Source organism: Mauremys mutica, chromosome 2 (genome assembly GCF_020497125.1).
Source record: "Mauremys mutica isolate MM-2020 ecotype Southern chromosome 2, ASM2049712v1, whole genome shotgun sequence".
Lineage (NCBI taxonomy): Eukaryota > Metazoa > Chordata > Testudines > Geoemydidae > Mauremys > Mauremys mutica.
Window position 1 is genome coordinate 284053244 of NC_059073.1, and position 22460 is coordinate 284075703.

The 22460-nt window shown below is 48.3% G+C and overlaps 2 protein-coding genes across 3 annotated transcripts in view; both read right to left on the bottom strand.

Moving 5' to 3' along the window:
• Positions 1-669: 669 nt before the first annotated feature.
• MYD88 (MYD88 innate immune signal transduction adaptor) lies at positions 670-21980 on the bottom strand. Of its 2 annotated transcripts, XM_045005668.1 has the most exons (6): positions 21953-21980; positions 20452-20568; positions 7513-7632; positions 6134-6314; positions 4578-4669; positions 670-2148 (listed from the first exon to the last, which is right to left on the bottom strand). In XM_045005668.1, exons 3-6 carry the CDS (start codon positions 7544-7546, stop codon positions 1994-1996), a joined length of 462 nt encoding a protein of 153 aa, XP_044861603.1. In that variant the 5' UTR covers positions 7547-7632; positions 20452-20568; positions 21953-21980; the 3' UTR covers positions 670-1993. The 2 variants fall into 2 exon arrangements, with proteins under 2 accessions (XP_044861603.1, XP_044861602.1); XM_045005667.1 differs by lacking the exons at positions 20452-20568; positions 21953-21980 and adding an exon at positions 16989-17366.
• The window catches only part of LOC123363986 (cryptochrome DASH-like), a 31035-nt gene continuing 29182 nt past the window's right edge, over positions 20608-22460 (bottom strand). Inside the window, exon 14 of the mRNA XM_045005666.1 lies at positions 20608-22130. Coding sequence (XP_044861601.1) covers positions 22020-22130 — 111 coding nt within the window. The 3' untranslated portion in view covers positions 20608-22019. The remainder of the gene's footprint in view (positions 22131-22460) is intronic.

Genomic DNA, 22460 nt, shown 5'->3' on the forward strand with positions numbered 1-22460 from the left:
GATCTTTAATGTAAGGCACGCTTTGTCAGACACTTATCCTTTTGGTACTGGGACATTCTAAAGCCAGTGTGTTCTGCGAGATTCTTAGAAACCAAATGATTTAGGGGCTGCTCCTTGTAGCAGGGTGGACCCTGCTCCTGCCCTGAGGGGTTTAAAAGTGGCCTGGCAGGGCTTGAGAGCTGCTGCTCTAAAAGCTGGGCTGATTGAGGGAGTGGCTGCAGCTGGGGCCACGCCCCAAACTGAGCCACAGGCCTTATAAAAAAGGCCAGGGAAGCCAGACGCCCAGGCAGTCTTCCTCTCCCTGAAGAGGAAGAAGGGCCTGGCTGCAGGGGCTATAGGCAAGGTACCTAGGATGAAGCAGGGCTGGGGAGAGGCTGGGGAGCTCCAGCCTAGAAAGCCCCAGGCTGCGGCCTAGCGAAGGGCAACTGGGGGTTGCAGAGGGCAGCCCAGGGGTAGGCCAAGGCAGCAGGTCCAAACCCTCCTTGCCAGTGATGAGTTGGCTGATACTGCAGTCTGCCCCAGAGTGTGGGGCTAGACAATGACTGGCAGTAGCCAATACTGAGGCAAGGTGGGGATAGAGGGTGAGGGTTCCCTGAGGAGGGAAGAACCTAAGAGAAAGGGGTTACTGCTAGGGGGCAGCACCCCATGTAAAAGGGCACTGGGTCCAGGGAGGGACATGGGGGCCTGAGAACAGGTGGATCACCAGCCTGCAGAGGGCGCTCCAGCGCTGGACTAGAGCTAATTCCCGGAATCACCAGTAGGAGGCGCCGCGGGGGTGAGTCCGACCCGTTACACTCCTAGAAAGTTCTCAGCTGCTCCTAGAAAGTTCTCAGCTCAATTCTCCCATTCAAGTCAATGGAAGCTGAAGGTATTCAGCACCTTGCGTGTTAAGGGTTCAATCCTGCAATACAAATCCAAGACTGAGCCATCAACGTGAGAATGATCTGTTGTAAACATTATAGGATCTATGATTTCCCAGTGCTGATGTAAGAGCGATCACTTAGCTAAATGGGACATGGGCACAGACGGACAGACATAAGTGCTACAAGCAGTACCCTCATTATTTAGTATGAGTTTCTCTATGGCTTTTGCTTTTAACGAAGAACCAATCATTGGTCAAGGTCAGAAGGCTGTTTCAGAGGATGTCAGCCACAGAGGAGTTACATGAGTAACTAACTCTCTGAACAGGTTGGACTAGGACCTAAAATGTTTTAAAAGACCAAAATTGAGAAAAAAAATATTAAACAGAAAATAAACTCACTTCAGTCATTTCTCAAGAGTCAGATATTGCTAAAAATAATGGGAGATCGGTTAATTTCTTTTAGATACTTAAACATTGTTTAAGTAAATTTGATGCTCATTAAATACAAAGAGAGTCCTGGAGATTGAAGTCCTCCATATAGCTAGAGAGCAGGTACAATGGAAACTGCCCTTCCAGCGTGCTACAACCTGGATCTGGAGGGGTTGCCTCTAGGGAACAAAAGGGTAGTTCAATCCTTGGCCTCTCTACCAACCAGGGTGCCAGTATCAATGATTTTCATGGCATTTGTCCACTAGAAACAACACTGAGACCCCCGAACTCATTTCACACAGGTCAGCAACCAGCCATCAGATTTCACCAGGGATTAAAGAGAGAAACGATTCTCCTGACAATGCCCAGATACCATTATGGGAGCCATGTACTGGTGTTTAAAACCACATAAAATTTGTGTACAACATCTACGGTTTGTGGCTTTGGTCATTGAAAGTTACCCACCTGGAGAAGTGCATTGTGGCCGCTGTACTCTAATTAACTCCCCATTTAATGCAATTAAGCGCCCCCTTCAGGTAACCCCTGTGTGTCTGTTGGAGGCCCCAGGCACAATATTGCAAGGATCAAAGTTCTGGCGTGTTGAAAGACTGTATAAACGACACCTGGAAGTTAGAGTTTCTTTTTTTCCTGAAGGCACAGCTGTGCTGGATCAAAAGGCAACCTGGCTCATGTAGCTTTGCCTCATGGAAGCAAGAGAGATTTTGCCAGTCTTATCCAGAACCACTTTTTGGTGCAGGGATTAGTGTAGTCACAGACTGTAATGAACCTCAAGATGCTTGGAAACTCGTTCTTCATGGACCTGCACTTGACTGGAATCAGTCGTTTCTGGCGAGCACCTGAAAAACAGTCCACACAGGCATGTGGGTAAAGAAAGTTGCATCGTACCCATAAATCCATTCTCTCCACCCCCCATAGAGTGAAAGCAGCAGCACACATACGGGTCCTACCTAGGCCTGATCCTGATCTCAGCTACACCAGTGTAACTCAATAGGCCCTGCTCCAGGACAGCACATTCCAGAGACGAAGACCCTTTCCTCCAGCCAAACGCCTACAGGAACATGCAGCTCAAATCTCCCCTAACAGGTGACACTTACAACATACACACGTCAAACCTTGAAGGGCTTTATAAGTCAGTACCATGAACTGCACCAAAAAACCCAACTGGCAACTAGTGCAGTGTCGGGGGCACAGGTGTGCTGCGTTCCATGCGAGACGCACAACGTTCTGCCCCAGCTGAAGTTTGAGAAGTACAGGGACAGCCCCGACTGAGCAGACTGGATTCATCCAATCTGCCAGTGATGAAGGCATGGAGAACTGTGGTGAAGTCCATCTCTGAAAGAACGTAGAATGTAGGGGTGGAAGTGAGAGGACTTGAGAGGCCATCAAGTCCAACCCCCTTCACTTAGGCAGGGCCAAGTAAACCTAGACCATCCCTGACAGGTGTTTGTCTAATCTGTTCTTAAAAACCTCCCATGATGGGTATTCCACAACCTCCTTTGGAGGCCTTTTTTTAGAGCTTGACTGCCTTTATAGTTAGACAGTTTTTCCTAATAGCTAATCTAAATCTCCCTTGCTGTAGATTAAGCCCATTACTTCTTGTCCTTCCTTCAGTGGACATGGAGAACAATTGATCCCTGTCCTTTTTATAAGACCCCTTAACATATTTGAAGACTGTCATCAGGCCCCCCTCATTCATCTTTTCTCAAGACTAAACATGCCCAGAGTTTTAACCTTTCCTCATTGGTCAGGTTTTCTAAACCTTTTGTCATTGTTGTTGCTCCCCTTCCACTTTGTCCACACCTTTCTTACAGTGTGGCGCCCAGAACTGGACACAGTACTCCAGCTGAGGCCTCACCAGTGCCAAACAGAGCGAGACAATTACCTCCTGTGTCTTACACACGACATTTCTGTTAATAAACTCAAGAATGGTGTTAGCCTTTTTCACAACTGCATCACACTGACTTATATTCAATAGGATCCACTATAACCCCCAGACCCTTTTCTGTAGTATGACCCTCCTAGCCAGTTATTCCTCATTTGGTAGCTTCACATCTGATTTTTCCTTCTTAAGTGAAGTACTTTGCACTTATCTTTACTGAATTTCATCTTGTGGATTTCAGACCAACTCTCCAATTAGTCAAGATCATTTTGAATTCTAGCCCTGTCCCCCTAAGTGCTTGCAACCCCTCCCAACTTGGCGTTATCACAAATTTGATAAGCACGCTCCATTTCATTATTCAACATGCCACAACCTCCTGGCCATATGCCACTGGAAGGATTCACTCTTGGCAACCTGTGCTGTAGGGATATCCAGACGCAGCTGCGGATCTAAAAAGATACTCGAGTAACCAAAAAACAATGGGTAGATTGATCCTAAACCACTTCCTCCAGATCTTCAGGCCTTCCTAGGTTACTACCATTTCCTTTTCTATGCACATACTTCCCTCAGAACTGTAGGTTGCAGCACCCACTGGTAATTAAAGAGCAGCAAGCAATCACTCTACCAGTGTCTGCGTAGGATCAGACTCCCACCTTTTTGATTGCCCCTCAAGGAAGCAGTAATCGCTCTCAAGAATGACATCCTTTGGTCTGAGTGAAATCCCTTTCTTTTCCTTTAGTGGAGGGCACTGAACACTGGGCCAGCACTAGCCATGGGGAAGGTTTTCCACACACGAGAAGATATGCTAAGTGGCTACGGCACTGGGCTAGGATTCAGGAGATCTAGGTTCTATTCCTGGCTCTGCCCTTGGCAAATCATTTTACTCTTCGGCAGCCCTTCCCACCCCCATGTCTTTTCCAGCTATTCTCGGCAGGGACTGTCTCCTTTTTAGGGCCTGTCCACACGATGAGTTAGTGTGCGGCAAGCCAGGATGTGAATCTACAGCACACTAGTTTGCTACGCACTGACTCGGTTGTGTAAAAGTTTGCTACGCACTGACTCGGCAGATGGACCCTGCCGCTGTGTAAAAGATCCACAGTGCACTTTGATGTAGCGCTGTTTGAAATGGGAGAACAGCAAAGCTCCCTACGGATCTTTTAGTGTGTGGTAGCTGGGTTCACCTGGCAAGTCAGTGCACAGCAAGCTAGTGTAGATTCAACAGCTGTGTGGCCAAGCCGTTACTATGCATTTGTACAGTGCCTTGCTCAATGGGCACCAATCTCAGCTGGGGCCTTTAGATGCTACTGTAATACAAATAATTAAGAACACTGACTATACATTGTCATGGGAAAATGTACCCTTAACGAGTCATCTACATTCTCTTACCTGGGGAAAGGCTAAGAGCAAATTTGGTCTGGAAATCACATTCATTGCTGTCTAGGTAATCATCTGAAATAACCACCACCATCTTCCTACACCTGGAATTAAACCGAGAGTGGGGAAAAAATGGTTATTAATTAAATGAAAGAGAGATGCTTTTCATGCTTGCTGGAAAAATATATATTTTATAGCACTGTTCTGCTGAAAACAAGCAACCGCAACAGTGTTCCAGCTCTAATGTCAATAAAATCTGAAGTGTTTGATACTTTACTTACAGCTGTATATATATAACACACAAAAATTTATGTAAAAGGAACATTATTGAGGTTGCAAAGTCAAGTACTCAGAAGTTAGGAATGCTACAATTAAGGTCACCTGTGCATCCTTAATTCAGCCCCCTTGTACGAATGCATTATGATGCAGTCTTTAACAATATGATCTCATACTATGCTATCAGGTGGGTATCACTGATATTAATGTATATTTTAAAAGAAGTGTCACAATGATTTAGAACCATCGAGTTGTGCATTAGCTAACAGTAAGCTACAGAACCACAAGACCTCATTACTGTTAGCTTCATCTTCCTTCTACTCGTCACTCACACTCATCTGACATTACATGGTAAGTTCTTCAGAGCAGACAACATCTGCTGTGTATTTGTACAGTGCCTTGCACAATAGGGCCCTGATCCTGGCTGGAGCCTAGGGATGCTACCATAACAACCCCCTCTGTCTGAAAGGATCCTTCAGAAATCCAGACAAATAGCTATTGGGACAGCTAAGAAGTGGTTTATTTTTTCACTGAGCATGTAAAAGTTCCCCTCTGCACCACCAGTGTCTTGGGCAGAAGACAGATCTCTCTTATGAATTCCCTGGCTGCCTCAAGGTGCTTGCACTCTGCACAAGTTAGCTGCTCAGAGAGATAATTGACATCATAATGTTCCATTGGGTGGAAAAATCAACTGGATAAAGAAAAGATTACTAGTGCTGGTGCATTCTCCCCCACACAGAGGCACTGACACTCTCTCCAGACAGATCTCCTCCCATCTGGGCATAAGGAGGGAGGTGGGGGAGTTAACCCTCTGTGGTACAACTCCCCCTTGACCTCTATGAAAAGGGCTCTAAGGAGACAGTGACTCTCCACAGCACTGTCTCTTGAAAACCTACTGGATTTCTGTGTGGAAATCTGGCTGGGTGGGAGCTGTTTTATCTCCTTCTGGGCCCCCTTCACAGCTACCTTTGAGCAACCACAGGGTATCCAAACAGCAGAAGCGAGCGCAGAGACCAGTGGTACCATAAGGAGGGGTCTTCTTTGTGGGTCCTTTGAGCCACAGGTTTGGGACGCCTCACCCCTTCCTTCTTGAGGAGATGGCAAATAGGAAACTCCACAAATACTTCATTGTGGAGTATCCCTGCCTCTCTATCCCATCCTGCGTGCTCTCCAATAGGAAAGGGAAAATCTGGTCCTTTTGGCTTCCCCAAAGTCTTACATTGGAAAAATCTAACAAATACTTTCCTTACAGCCAGCCCTCCCCCCATCCCCCGCAGACATCATTCACTCACCGTCTCTCTATAAGCTCGCTAGTGATGGACCACACACACGATCCTGGCAGGACATCCCGATCAAACACACACAGCTTCAGCTTGAACTCCGTTTGCTCCAGCTCTCTGATCATCTCTTGGACAAAGTGAATGTCTTTTTGACAGTAACAGATGAAGGCATCAAACAGCTCTGGTATGTTCCCTGGAACCATTCAGAATTGTATGCAGACGATATTAAATTAACTGAATACAACAAATGCACGCTTTTCAGGTACTGGAGCCTTTGATTCATAACCTCACATAACCCACATTAACACAGTGTGGCTCTCTGTCCCCCTCTAGTGGCTAATCCTCATATAGAGATTTATGACTCTTGAGTCCGCTACCGCTTTGGGCTAATAAATCTGGTTGTTTGGTTCAGGCAGTAGAGTCTCCTGCTTCTAAATCTAAGTCTCAGTCCCTGCAGACAGTTCACCTAGGGGCATCACTACACTCACTATTTACAAGAGTATTAGGCAGGCCCTCAGATTTGGGAAACACAAATGTGCCACAAAGAGAGTTATATGAGAAATAAATCTAGTGGGTAGACGACTGGCCAATATTTTCTAACTTGGGTATCAGAAGTTAGACACTTGAATAAGTGACCTAACTGAGTTAGCCATCTACAGCTCTCATTGAGGCCTTTATTTATTTATTTGGTGCCCAACCACAGATTCAGGTGCCTTATTTTAAGGCTAGAATTTTTCACAACTGGGTGTCCAACCTCTACTGGCTCGATTCCCACTGTGTTGCTCCAGTTTTACATCAGCATGGCAACACTGACTTCAGCAGAGTTGTGCCAGAATAAAACTGCATTAATGTAGTGAAGGATCAGGCCCTACAAGTGGGGTAGGGAAAATATTAGCATTCTATGGTCCAAATACTAAAATCAGATCCACACAGGCAGAAGCTTTTTACCTGCGGTGAGCCCCACAGGATTCAAACTGTGTGGCTCTGTCTCCAGGCTCTGGGCCTAAATTGGTAAACTGAGCTCCGTGATCCCACTCATCTAAAAAGATCTCCTTCCAAATGAATGAAAATGTAGATCCATGCAATGAACTCTGACAAGATGAAAGCTTTTTATAGAAAGTGGTGATGGCACAATATCATGCAGCACAGAGTTCCACATACTTTATTGCACTCCCACTCTCTACCCTCATTTACATTTGCCGTACTGTGAGTATTTCAATCCTATCTCCTTGCTTGGTCAGGATGTCATGTAGATGCACAGGTTATGGGAAGGACACAGATAGGAAGGGAGGTGACTGGATCTCAGTACTTCTCACAGGGATCTGCTACATAGAAGGCAAGCCCTAACACAGTATATCCACTATTAAATCAGTAGATCTATGGCTATTTACCATAAGGATCATCTCTGGTAGTGATGCCGGACATCTCTAATGTCTTCCGAACACTGCTGTCTACTGCTGGCACCTGAACAGGCTGCTCTTTCCTCTGTAGGTACTTCTTACAGTCCTCCTCTGCAAGAGACACAAAAGGTTCATTTGATGCTGATCATGCTGCTGAGGTTCAATAAACAGAGGAACTTGCTTACAGGTAACTAACCAAAATATAAAAAGCACCCTAGTCCTTCAGCAACGTTCTGACGTGAAAGTTAAAGGGATTTACAACGTTAAGGTGAATTAATGTCGGAGTGTTAGTTGTGTATAGGATGCCCTGAGAGACTGGACAAAAGGTGTTATTTAGGTGTTGTTATTCTTACTGAACAGCACATACAATGTATGCAAATATCACCAGGGCAGTGACTCCATAGGTTTTAACATCTCCGTGTTCTCCTTTCATTGTTGCTCATTTTGAGTCCCTAACGAAACACCATCAGGTAGTTTGGGGCCAAAATCTAGGGGCTGAGAAGCTTGAGGGTTTTGTTTTGGTTTTTGAAGTCTTCATAAAAATCTAATAATAATAAATGTAATGAACTGACTAACACAACGGTTCTCAAACTGGGAGTCGGGACCTCTCAGGGAGTCGCGAGGTTATTACATGGGGAGTCACGAGCTGCCAGCCTCCACCCCAAACCCCGTTTTACATCCAGCATTTATAATGGTGTTAAATATATTAAAAAAAGTGTTTTTAATTTATAAGGGGGGTTCACACTCAGAGGCTTCCCTTGAGAACCACTGGACTAGCACGTGTATACCACTAGCTAAGGATCATAGGGTTAGAAGGGACCACAAGGGTTATCTAGTCTAACCCTCTGTCCAGATGCAGGATTTATCTAAATCAGAGGTTCTCAAACAGTGGTCCACAAGCTCCATTCAGGTGGTCCTTGGATAGTTCCCTCTAGGGTGCACGCCTGGGCGGCCACACACAAGACAATGAAGGGTCACCCACCTAATTAGTGGAGCCGTGCTCTAATTAGGTGCCTGAACCCTGGAGAAGATGCACATGTAAGGTGAGGTGGTGGCCTTGGGGGGAAATAGGGGGTAGGTGGGAGGGGGCAGTGGGGTGAGAAGAGGGGGTGGGGGGAATTTGGGACTTGCAGTGTTGCGGCGGCCAGAGAAAGAGGCGTCTTTCCGCAGCTCCAGGGCTGCAGCTGCCGGACCTCCTTCCCAGCCTCAGCTCTGTGGCTGGTGTGGCGGGGGAGAGACCCCTCTCCTTCCCAGCTCTGTGGCTGGTGTGGTGGGGGAAGAGCCCCCACCCCTTCCTTCCCAGCCCCAGCTCTGTGGCTGGTGTGGCCGGGGAAGAGCCCCCGCACCTTCCTTCCCATCCCCAGCTCGGGGGCTGCCATGGCGGGGGAGAGAGGGCACATCCATCCCATTAGAAAAGTAAGACAACTGATATTAAAATATATGAGTTGTGTGTTTTTATTTGTAGAACAAATAAAATTGTTAATTATTATTTTTATATATATATAGCACTTTTATCCAAAGCACTTTACAATAGTTAGCTAACAGTACACTCAACATTTGGAAAGCTCATTAAGTGGTCCGCCGAGACCCTCAGCAATTTTCAAGTGGTCCGCAAAAAAAAAGTTTGAGAACCACGGGTCTAAACCATCCTTCTATAAAATGGAATCAGAATTGATGATCAGTTGCAGAACCAGACATTCAGATACTACAGTGAGGAAGGCTATACAAGAATCTAGATAAACCCACAGCAGAATAGGGCTGATTACACTAAGGGCTAGTCTACACTTACCAGCCGGGTCGACGCGGTGAGTTCGACTTCTCGGAGTTCGAACTATCGCGTCTAATCTGGACGCGATAGTTCGAACTCTGGAAGCGTCGCGGTCGACTCCGGTACTCCACCACTGCAAACGGCGGTGGCGGAGTCGACCTTGGAGCCGCGGACTTCGATTCCGCGGCGTCTGGACGGGTGAGTAGTTCGAACTAGGGTACTTCGAATTCAGCTACGCTATTCACGTAGCTGAACTTGCATACCCTAGTTCGACCCCGCTTCTTAGTGTGGACCAGCCCTAACTGGCAGTGGAGAATCTCCCTTAGCTCAAGTTGTGGTAGCATGTTCTTCTAGAGCAGGAAGATCTGGACATAGAAAAACATAAACTCTTGAGCAATAGTCAACATGGTTTCTGTAAAGGGAAATCGTGTCTTACTAATCTATTAGAGTTCTTTGAAGGGGTCAACAAACATGTGGACAAGGGGGATCCGGTGGACATAGTGTACTTAGATTTCCAGAAAGCCTTTGACAAGGTCCCTCACCAAAGGCTCTTACGTAAATTAAGCTGTCATGGGATAAAAGGGAAGGTCCTTTCATGGATTGAGAACTGGTTAAAGGACTGGGAACAAAGGGTAGGAATTAATGGTAAATTCTCAGAATGGAGAGGAGTAACTAGTGGTGTTCCCCAAGGGTCAGTCCTCGGACCAATCCTATTCAATTTATTCATAAATGATCTGGAGAAAGGGGTAAACAGTGAGGTGGCAAAGTTTGCAGATGATACTAAACTACTCAAGATAGTTAAGACCAAAGCAGATTGTGAAGAACTTCAAAAAGATCTCACAAAACTAAGTGATTGGGCAACAAAATGGCAAATGAAATTTAATGTGGATAAATGTAAAGTAATGCACATTGGAAAAAATAACCCCAACTATACATACAATATGATGCGGGCTAATTTAGCTACAACGAGTCAGGAAAAAGATCTTGGCGTCATTGTGGATAGTTCTCTGAAGATGTCCACGCAGTGTGCAGAGGCGGTCAAAAAAGCAAACAGGATGTTAGGAATCATTAAAAAGGGGATAGAGAATAAGACTGAGAATATATTATTGCCCTTATATAAATCCATGGTACGCCCACATCTCGAATACTGTGTACAGATGTGGTCTCCTCACCTCAAAAAAGATGTTCTAGCACTAGAAAAGGTTCAGAAAAGGGCAACTAAAATGATTAGGGGTTTAGAGAGGGTCCCATACGAGGAAAGATTAAAGAGGCTAGGACTCTTCAGCTTGGAAAAGAGAAGACTAAGGGGGGACATGATAGTGGTATATAAAATCATGAGTGATGTTGAGAAAGTGGATAAGGAAAAGTTATTTACTTATTCCCATAATACAAGAACTAGGGGTCACCAAATGAAATTAATAGGCAGCAGGTTTAAAACAAATAAAAGGAAGTTCTTCTTCACGCAGCACACAGTCAACTTGTGGAACTCCTTACCTGAGGAGGTTGTGAAGGCTAGGACTATAACAATGTTTAAAAGGGGACTGGATAAATTCATGGTGGCTAAGTCCATAAATGGCTATTAGCCAGAATGGGTAAGAATGGTGTCCCTAGCCTCTGTTCGTCAGAGGATGGAGATGGATGGCAGGAGAGAGATCACTTGATCATTGCCTGTTAGGTTCACTCCCTCTGGGGCACCTGGCATTGGCCACTGTCGGTAGACAGATACTGGGCTAGATGGACCTTTGGTCTGACCCGGTGCGGCCATTCTTATGTTCTTATGGACTCTGATCCACTGCTGCTATGAAGTTCCCATGAAATCCTGTGTGGATATAGGTTTGTTACAAGTAGAAATATGTTCATTCACTTTATTTTTGAAACAATCTAAATGAAAATAGTAACTGTTTGTTTTTTTAAATTCCCCTGTAGTGTATACAACCCATTGCAGCATTGTACTAGTGCATGAGACCCAGTGAGTAAAAACAGATCTGAAACTATTAGAAAAAAAACCAACACCCCTAAAACTGACTAGTGTTTTTTCCACTTCCCAAGTGGAAGTGCAAAATGCAAACAAAAAGCACAAATGGAGAAAAGCAAATTGATCTGAAATATTGTTGTGTGTTATTTTTTAATGTATAATTTTTAATCAGACATCATGCAACCCTTTCACTGGAGGGTTACAAAAAACCCTTGGGACCTTAGCTGTGCTGGTGTGTTGCACAGGCTGGTCTTTGTGATGAGAACAATCGCCGAGGGACTGGAAATAGCAGGAAAGGGAATCTACTGGAAGTAATTACATATTTTAAAATAATAGCTGGGTAAAGAAAAACAACAAAAGAGACCAAGAGTAAAAATCAGAGCTATTCAGAGAGCTTAGCGGGGAAGTACCAGGGACTGGATGAAAACAAGCCCTTTGGGTGCATGAGATGGCAAACAAACATTTTAAAAAATATGTTTTCCCCCCACATTATATAAATGGAATAGACAGTGAGAGGCCTGATCTGAATTTCTCTAGACTGGTTTCCTGGTCATCAGAATTTAATTCAAGGCTCTGACACCATGTTCATGAAAACAAGTGCTCTCTCCTCATTAGTCTGTTCAGGGCCATGCCCGCTTATTGAGCACTTCAGATGATTCCATTAATGACGCAAACATGCGCTAATCCTTTTGCCCATCCATCTCCAGGAGTGAAAGCTTCCGCCTGAGGCAAAACTTTCAGAATGACACCCCAGCCGTGGTAAAACCCACATCGCTTTGTTACAAATACAAAACTGAGGCCAATTTCACTGAAATTGAGATGAGGTTTTCCAGTCAACCTGGGCTGATTAATGGTTTCGGGTAGTTTTGCATGGGTCAGTCTCCATACTAGGAAATGTTGAGAGAGTTCTGCTTTGAGTCATGTGTGAATTAGGGCACAAAGTGACCATCAAGGGCTCTGAAAGAATAAGAACAAAACCAACTAGATGAGGCTGCCCGAAGCCCACAGACTGAAATGGCTGCATTCCATTCCCCATACAGTCTATGCAGATAACCTCAATATAAGGCATATGACATTGCTCTGATCTTGAAATGAATTACGGCCTGCATAAGGGAAGGTGAAGGAGTGCAGCAAAAAGTATAAACAAATAAGTCCTGCGAGGAAAGGGTAGACGAACTGGGCATGTTCCAGGTAGGGGAAAAAAAGACAACCGAAGGAGATGAATTATTAAGCAGACAAGTATCAGTTTTTGCCACTAGTCAGCAAGAAAGCAACAAAAAGTAATGGGCTTTTGCAGGGAAGATCTGGGACAAACACACCAAAATAAATAGCTTGACAACCCTAAGGACAATCAGACAATGGAAAAAGCTGCTAAGGGAGGCAGAATCACCAGCCCTGGAAAGGGAGGGATAGCTCAGTGCATTAGCCTGCTAAACCCAGGGTTGTGAGCTCAATCCTTGAGGGGGCCATTTAGGGATCAGGGGCAAAAATCTGTCTGGGGATTGGTCCTGCTTTGAGCAGGGGGTTGGACTAGATGACCTCCTGAGGTCCCTTCCAACCCCGATATTCTATGATTAAGGCTCAACTAGACACCACCTCTTTAGGAATGATGATACATATTGTTGCTATAATGGATTGGGATGGAACAGTGGCCCCCCGACTCCATGGAAAGGGGTTGGTTCTGAAGTGCATGCCACAGACCAAATGCAGTCTTTGGAATTCTATGCTCTGGATATGGCCCTTCAGTTTTGATTTATTTCCCCCCCAGGAATTTATAGGTGTTTATTACTACAACAAAACAGGTGAAAATTGGTGCAAAAAACTATTAATAATTTTATGGGTAAATATTGGGGTTTATTTTGGTGGACAGAAGGACAGAGGAAAAAAGTATTCAGTAGAGTAATGCTCTGATGAATGGTTTGCTGCAGAGCTAAAACAGAACTCAAAACACAATGCCACTTCTGAGTTTAAGAAAACAATACATCTGTAAGTCCCAAATAAAACTTTTTATTTGAACAAACAGTTTACTGGTGTAGACTTAGAACTCCTAGCCTATAAATATTTACATTTAATAATTGGGCCACACCATTTGCAGTGCATACACTCAACTTTATCCTTTTCTGTTTTTATTTTTGAATACTTCCTTGTGCTCTGAAACGTATTCTGATAGAGATTTTCCTTTTCTTCCCATTTTCGTGTGTCAAATCTTTAAACCATTATCCACTAACAGCATGAAATGTGTATGTGGTGGGCGTGAGATTCATCAGTACATTCAGATGCGCGCACACTTCAGAGCGTGCGTGCGTGCCTGTTGGTTTATAATCTGTCTTTTCAAGACTAGTATATAAGCCTTATTTCAACGGGCAGCTTTGCATATACACAGACTGTGTGATCGCAATACATAGATCTCATGGAATGTATTGTATTTTCCTAATAAAACAAGCTTTTTAAATATATTTGAATGATACAACAGTAGGGTGAAAATCAGATAAAAATGACTAATACTTTTTCTAAAGCCCGTGATTTTTCAGTAAAAATCAGTTTAAACTGAAAACAAAGGGACTTAGCTATGGATCAATTATGTGCTGTAATAGGAAAGGTGCCTCACAAAGAGTCTTAAGTCCCAACATATAACACAACCAGGCCACTCGGCTCAAGAAGCAGCACTGCTTAAAGCCCAAATTACAGTACCAACTATATGGGTGGCTGCAATCCTCCATTTTTTAAATGCATGTTAGGGACCTGATCCTGAGGGCAATCATCTCCCTTCATGAGAGTTTAGAGTGCTCAGTAAGTAGCACAGGATCAGACCCAGGCTATAGTCTCCAGGCAAACTTCTCAATGTGACTCTCAGCTGGCAGCCTCCTCAACTTTCAGGTCCCTCCCAGTTAAAACCATTTGGTTCTTTATTCCCTTTTGAAAGGGATTCAGACTCGGTGCCTCTTCCTGAACAAAACTGTAGGTGTTACTGTGGCAATAAGAACTGACAAGTCAGCTCCTGAATTAAGAGCACCAGTGCCAGAATGAAGAGCATCTGAAGTGCAGCTAGCTTCATTTGGGTTGTAAGTTTAAACCTTCTCACCCAGCCAGAAGTCTCTGCTGCTTGTTATGGACCTCAAAGAAAGGGGAAAAAAACCAGACTGAAGCATGAGGCATAACACTGATAACAGGTCCCTTAAAAAAAAAAAAAGCAGCAGAAGTTCCTCAAAATACATGTGTAAGTAGGAGGGACCCAGTGGGAATCTCTACCCGTGAGAATCTCTACACTAGATCACTGGTTTATCTATTCGGTGTTTTGCAAGATGCAGCGGTGAAATTCTCCATCTTGATTTCTCATCAGCAAATAACAGGAAGTGAGATCTCTCACTTCCCCACCAGTAACCCAGCAAATGTACAGCTTGTAGACACGCAGTGTCAAACATTACTTGTGAGTCAAGTGACCTCAGAAATATTTAGGTGATAAAACTTCATTTCCAGGTAGTGCCATTTGGGTTCCCGTAAAGCGTGGTTCTATCTTAAATAATGTTTTGTAAAAATGGCTCTGTGGGGTTCCATATTTATTATTTCTCACTGACTCCTGAGGTTTGCTCAGTTTGAAAATAATTCCCACCTCACACAACTGCCAGGTCCACAAACTCAGGCTGGGCTCTGAGGGTACATCTACACTACCTGTCGGATTGGCGGGCAGCGATCGATCGGAGATCGATTTATCGCATGTAGTGTAGACGCAATAAATCGAACCCTGGTCGCTCTCCTGTCGACTGCTGAACTCCAGCTCGGCAAGAGGCGGAAGCAAAGTCGATGGGGGAGCGGCGGCCGTCGATCCCGCACCATGAGGACGCGAAGTAAGTGATTCTAAGTCGATCTAAGATACATCGACTTCAGCTATGCTATTCTCGTAGCTGAAGTTGCATATCTCAGATCGACTCCCACCGCCCACCCCGTGTAGACCAGGCCTGACAGTCAAGCTGGGCTACATCCCATGGATCATCACCAGAAACAAAGGTTCTGCTAGCCAAATCAGACCCTCAGTCCAACCCCATTACCTTCAGGTCATGCCCTCCATGATACCTGGGCAAACCATCTCATGACTAATGTTGCCAAAGGCATCGTTTGACCTGCAGGATTTATATCACTGGAGATCACACGCAAGACAAAAAGGATGGAGGGTGAATTTGCAGGGCTGGTAAATAGCAAAAATATGAGGCTCTCTCTTTCCCATTGAAAACTGAGCAAGTTTGCTATGAAAAAGATCAGAGAAGCACAATGAATACGTAACGCTGCAATATCAGTTTTCAGAGTAGAACGGCAACAAGCAAAACAAAAAGCATACCACTCAAATGATGGTATCCCTGTATTTTGCCGTATCCCTGTATTCTTTATAATTCTCTACAGATGCCACATAGGCTTTAGCCTTCTCAAACCAAGTTAAATTTCAGGACCTAAACAAGCTGACAGTGACTCTTAAACCTATCAGGCTTTGAAATTAACTAGCAAATCTCAAAACGATGACAAGGCTATAAAGAAAGTCAGCCACCAAGAACTGCGAAACTAAACTCACCTCAGATGAGCAGTTCACACTCAAAACCTAGCCATGCTTACATCAGAGATTTAACACTGACTAATGCTGGATTTCAGGGGGAAAACCAACCCAAAACGCGCAGAACTTTCTTTTTCCAGTTGTCTCTGCAGATTGAACAGATCCTGCCCCAGCCCCAAGAGAAACTAAACTATTCAGTTGTTCTCTAGGGGGGAGAGGGGTGCATTATAATTGCTTCCAGGGTGCTTTTGTTTCTGTACAGCCCATGAAGCAGGTATCCTATAATGTAACCAGAACCTATTTAAACTGTCATCCAGCGATCAGTCTGAACTGTGCCCCATCAAAGCGCACGGCCTCTGCCCTCCAAGGGCTGTGCCAAAAGCCACTCTCCTCTTTTACAAGTAGGGTGACCAGATGTCCCAATTTTATAGGGGCAGTCCCGATTTTGGGTCTTTTTCTTATATAGGTTCTAGGCTATTACCCCCCACCCCTGTCCCGATTTTTCACATTTGCTGTCTGGTCACCCAACTTACAAGCCACCCAAGCTCGTACAGCGACCCGCCAGGCCCGGGGAGGAGTCCAGCACCAGGGGCCTAGAGCAGCTGTCAAACAGGGGGGACCATACCCGAGTCTGCCCCGCATCTAGGGGCAGAGCTGGACACACGAGGGGCTGCGGGCGCCCCCTGGCCAGGCAGCAGTTGGGGGGCTGGAGCCGGGCTCGGCTCGGGGGGCAGCGGGGAGGAGCAGGGCGGAGACGGACACAGGAAGGGCCGCAGGTACCCCCTGGCCAGGCAGCGGCTGGGGGGCTGGCGCCGGGCTCGGCTCAGGGGCAGCATGGGGGGGTGGTGGCAATAAGGGGCGCAGGGGAGGAGCCGGGCAGAGCCGGACACACGAGGGGCTGCGGGCGCCCCCTGGCCAGGCAGCAGTTGGGGGGCTGGCGCCGGGCTCGGCTCGGGGGCAGCATGGGGGGGTGGTGGCAATAAGGGGCGCAGGGGAGGAGCCGGGCAGAGCCGGACACACGAGGGGCTGCGGGCGCCCCCTGGCCAGGCAGCAGTTGGGGGGCTGGCGCCGGGCTCGGCTCAGCTGGGGGGGGCTGCAATAAGGGGGCGCAGAGGAGGAGCCGGACCCCGGAGGAAGCGCCGGGGCCTAGCGAGCGGGGCCCGGCCCCAGTTCCCGGCTCTCACCGATGCGGGCGCCCAGGTCGGCCAGGACGTCGTGGCGGCCCAGGGCCCGCAGCAGCGCCAGCAGGCGGCCCACGGTGGCGCCGCCGGGGCAGCGGCCCTGCCAGTCCTCCAGCAGGCGGGCGGTGGGGTCGGGCTGCGCCTCCAGGTGCTTGATCTCCAGGTACTCGTAGCCCAGCTCCTCGGCCAGCGCCGTCCAGTCGGCGGCCACCGGGGCGCGCGGGTTGAGGTAGAGCCCGAGCCGCCGCCGCACCGCGAAGTTCAGCGCCACCAGCGGCACCGCCTCCAGGTCGGGGGGCGCCGGGGAGCCGGGCCCGGGGGAGCCGGAGCCGGTGGTGGCCGCGGCCATGGTTCGCGATCCGCCGCCTGCCGCTTTCGCAACTTCCCGCTCCCGCCCCGGATCCCAGCGGCTTTCGCTTCCCACCCCGCCCCCGGCTGCGCCCCGCTGCCCGGCCAGGCCTCCCCGGCGGGCGAGAAGGGCCGGACAGCAGCCCCGCGCCCGGAGCGACAGACACGGCCCGGGACAGACGGGACCCCCGACAGCCACCCCGCGACTCCCGGGGACAGACAGACGGGATCCCCCCCCCGACAGCCACCCCCCCACAGTCCCGGGGGCAGACAGACGGGATCCCCCCCCCGACAGCCACCCCCCCCACAGTCCCGGGGACAGACAGATGGGATCCCCCCCGACAGCCACCCCCCGACTCCCGGGGGCAGACAGACGGGACCCCCGACAGCCACCCCACCTACTCCCAGGGGCAGACAGACCGGATCCCCCCCCAGCAGCCAGCCACCCCCACAGTCCCAGGGACAGACAGATGGGATCCCCCCAGACAGACAGCCACCCCCACAGTCCCGGGGACCCCATAGCACCCAGCCACCCCCACCCTCCTGGGAACATTCAGGACCCCCAGCAGCCAGCCACCCCCACAATCCCAGGGACAGACAGACCAGACCCCCGACAGCCAGTCACCCCCACATTCCCGGGGACAGACAGGACCCAATAGCAGCCAGCCACCCCCACAGCCCTGGGGACAGACGGACAGAATCCCCTGGCAGCCAGCCCTGGGGACAGATGGACAGACGACCCCATAGCAGCCAGCCAGTCCCCCATGCCCTTTCCCTGGGAGCAAACGGACAGACACCTATTTCTCAGTGTGGGAGGGGGTCAGGGCCCCCACCCTCCCAGGAGAGGGCATTCTTCTAACTTCTTCCCCTTTCCCCACAAAACCTGACGGGCTGGCTCTCCACTGGCCTACACAGGCCAGACACCCCTATTGCCCTGGCCTGGGAGCAGACACCCACACAGTCCTTTCCCCTCACCTTTCAGGGAGCAGCTGGTGACCCCTCTACTCATCCCCTGAACCCACTTCTCTACCCCCACCTCCATGGACAGACACCCCCATCCTTGCATTCAGAGCCTGCATTTCCCATGCCCCAGCCCAAGAGGGATGCAATCTGAACACCACCAAGGCCACAACTGGGGAGGGATGCTTTGATGGCATTATTTCTATTGGGATCAAGCTAATTTGTATTGGGGACCAAGCTGAGGCTCCCATTCGGCTGGGTACTGCAGGGGAAGTGGGGGCCCTGGGAGAAACCCAGCTCCAAATATTGGTGGAGCACAGCCCTCAGCCTTGAATATTCCTGGTGCTTGGGCACCACGAGCCCATATAACCTGCCGCCCCTGACTGCATGAACACAGAGAGCGAGCGAGCTCAGGCAGGTGGTGGGAGAAAAGAAGCATTATTAGCCCCATGCCCCAGAGACGGAGGGACTTACCCAAAATCCCATAGGAAGGCTGGGGTGGAGCTGGGAATTGAACCAGCATCTCCTGCTCATCCCAAACCAACAGGCTCCTGCTTGGAGTCCTGGTTTTAGTAGGGGACATCTATACATAAGGCAGTTGAAGGCTCTGCCCCCCGTCGACTACTTCAGGTTAGCTTGTTTCTGCTCCTACTCTCACACACCCCACATTTGCCTTCCCCTGATGCCATCACCTCAGTAATGGGCTCCCTTGCCATCCCCACAGAGATGTCTGGGTGGAAGGTCCCACCAACAATGCCCTGATTGGGTGGCTGTGCCCATCACAGCAGAGCCCTTGGTTCAGGTGGCAGGAAGCACACACGCACGTGCGCGCACACACACGTTATCTTCTTTTGTGGTGCCCGGGCTCCAGGAATATTCAGGGCTAGGGGCCCTGCTCCACCAGTATTTGGAGCTGGGTCTCTCCCCCGGCCCTCGCCTGCCACCCCCGCACGTCTTCCCCCCTGCCCTGCCACGTCCCTGCCTGAAAGAAAGGGGTGCACGCCTCTCCCGTGCCTGCTTGTGCTGCCGGTGTAGCACATTCCTACGCGGAGTGGTGTCCTACTACACTACACTCTGCTCCCAGCATCAACTGCTGTCTGCTGCCCCAGGGTCCGAGTGCCCACCTCTGCTAATAGCCGGGCAGGCTGCCCTTACCCTTCTGCCCTAGTCCTGAGCCTCTCCAATGCCTCAAACCCCTCATCCCCTCGCACCCTAATCCTCTGCCCCAGCTCTGAGCCGCCTCCTGCATCATGTACCCCTCATCCCCAGCCAGAGCCCTCATCCCCCCACACCCTAATCCTCTGCCCCAGCCCTGAGCCCCCTCCTCCATCATGAACCCCTCATCCTCAGCCAGAGCCCTCCCTCTGCACCCCCTCCTACCCCCAAACTCCCTCCCAGAGCCTGCACCCTGCACCTCTCCTGCACCCTAATCCCCAGCCCAGGACCTGCACCCCAGACCTCCTCCCCCACGCAAACTCCCTCCCAGAGCCTTAGGCAGGTGGGGGGCGGAGTTGGGGGGGTGGGTTCTGGGCACCACCAAAATTTCTACAAACCTGCCACCCACGTGCACGCACACACACACACACACTCTCTCTCTCTCTCTCTCTGAAGCTGTGGAGCGCAGAGATTTCCTTCCTTGCCCCGAGACCAGCCTGCTGAGGGCTGAGAATGAGGGAGGCCCAAACCAGGCTGCAGCCCAGTAGCTGCCAGCATAGAAAGGATTTTTGTACAGGGCACACCCCATCTAGAAGAGGGCTCAGTTCAGAAAGCTCAGACCATCAGCTGCACCCTGCTCTAGCATAGCCCACGGTTAGACACCCCTGCTCCATGGGGAGAGGGCAGCCCCACAAGGAACGGCTGTGCCTGGGCCTGCTCCTAACCAGAGGCACAGCAACACTGGCTGACCCCTGTTTCCTTAGCTACCTGAAGCAGGGTGATGGTCAAGTTCACCCAGCTACTCACTCCCAACACCCTAAAGGATGGTCGTAGCCATAGCCAAGAGCCTAGCAATAACCATCTTTCATTCTTCCACCCTCCCTTACCTGAGCTGCATCTATGGGAGACCACGCTGCAGGTGGTCTGCCCCACATGGTCTCCTCCAGGCTGTAAGTGGTGATGTCACTGACATCACATGACCTCAGAAATCCTCAGCACTCACCTGTTAAATCAGATTTAGGCTGCTCTGCTTCCTTTTTTTGTGGATGCTAAATGGCTGTAGCAGAGGGGACTCCACTCCAGAGCATTTGGCTGCAGGAGAGGGAGGCGAGGAACTTGACTGGAAGAAAGGAAAAGTACAATATTGATATTCCAGTTGATTTATTTTATAATTATATGGTTATAAGTGAGAAAGTCAGCAATTGTTCAGCAAGAGTGGGCTGTAACAATTTTGTATTTTTATGTGCGCTTTTGTAAGCAAGTAGTTTTTAAGTGAGGTGAAATGTGGAGGTAGGCAAGACAAATCAGGCTCCTGAAAGGGGTACAGTAGTCTGGAAAGGTTGAGAGCCACTGCTCTAAAGCAACCAAGTCAAACCATTTAAGACATTTTGGACAAGAACTGGAAGTTTAAAATGGACCCAGAATAGGACTGGGTGCCGTTACTGAGCACAGAGCAATGTTTTGAAACTGATCTGCGGGCTGTATATGCCATCAAACTTTCAGGCTGGTGCCACAGGCAAACAAAACTACCCCACTGACCCCACATCAGATTCCATGGTGAACCTATTTTTTCTAAAGCACTATGGAGGATACAGTCAAAGAGAACAGGATTCTGGCACCTCAGATCAGTCATTCTGCCTTCGGAGCTCTATCAGAAGAGTGGAAATCAGGAAAATAAAAACATTCCAATGCAAAGGTTTAAGTTGTATTATGGATCAATGTTTTTAAGTTCTACACCCTAAGGCACGTTAGCATAAGCACGTTCAGTATACATATTTCCAATATATAAAAAAGTGAACACCTTCTCCAGTCTGTAATACGAGGTAGAAATCTGGCTACAATAACTATAAGCCCCAGTACAAAGCAAAGGCACTGGAAAAGCAGTCTGACCAGTTGACAATAACAAGATGACCCTACCGTTATGGTTAGTAATTACTACTTATGACGCCCCTTTCAACTAAAAGCCCTTTACAAACTTAAGTGATCCCGATATATAATTAGTGTATCAAGTCACTCATGGCCCATCTCTGGGATGGAACACATTAGCTGCTTAACAGCTCACAGCAACAGTTTAAAGCAGGAAGTGAAGAATACCAAGTCAGATCATCAGCTGGTGTAAATCAGTATAGCTTAACTGATTTCAATAGAATTATGCTGATTTACACCAGCTGAGAATCTGGCCTTAGTACATCCAGTTGATTTTTGAAGGGCATCTCGGAGGTGTGATTTCCACCCACTCGAATTTGGCCAGAATATAAGGTTAACACCTATGTTCTTGTTAAAGGTGTCATGGGATTCTTAAAAGTACAAAGGACCAAGAACTTCAGCTCCCTTCGGAATCCCAATCAGCTGGCTCATAGAGAACCATTTCCTAAAGATTAGAGGTCAAAAATCTTGATCCAGTTGAAGTCAATGGCTAAACTCCATTGACTTCAATGTGTCTAGGATGTCACCTTTGGTTTGCTTAGATATTAATGAGAGAGAAACTGGCTATAAATAGTAACCACTGTCAGTTGGAGTTCTCAACAGGCAGGCACATCAGGCACTTCTCCAGAAGTGCAGGGACTGCCTTCACGATAAATCTTTGTTGCGAGAGAAGTAAAAGTCCACCCCTCTGTCCTTGTGTCGCCTTGGCATGTCAGAGGGATCCTTCTTTTCCCTCGGAGGGTGGTCTCTCTTGTTCTGTTAATTGAGAGAAGGGCAGCGAAAGTTATTGATTGAAGCTAAAAGAAAGTCTGGTTTTTATGTTATAAAGCAATCGAGACATCTCACAGCCATCAGAAAAGAGGGTAACACGTTGCAGCTCTAGCCAGATGAGAACCAGAGAGGAAGGATGATCCAATGTTTAGGATGCTGGCTTAGAGACAGGTTCAATTCTCCGCTCTGTCAGACTTCCTGTGTGACTTTGGGTAAGTCACTCCGTGCCTCAGTAGAATAGTACTTCCCTACCTCACAGGGGTGTTGTGAGGCATAAAATACATTAGTGATTGTGCAGTGCCCAGATACTATGGT

Excerpts from the sequence above, each read along its gene's own strand:
- MYD88 (XM_045005667.1), bottom strand. The coding sequence starts at position 17,334 with ATGGCCGCGGCCACCACCGGCTCCGGCTCCCCCGGGCCCGGCTCCCCG. Across the intron at positions 6,315-7,512 it reads TACCAGAGATGATCCTTATG|GGAACATACCAGAGCTGTTT; the intron begins GTAAATAGCCAT and ends GAATGGTTCCAG. Across the intron at positions 2,149-4,577 it reads TGCTCTTAGCCTTTCCCCAG|GTGCTCGCCAGAAACGACTG; the intron begins GTAAGAGAATGT and ends ACTGTTTTTCAG.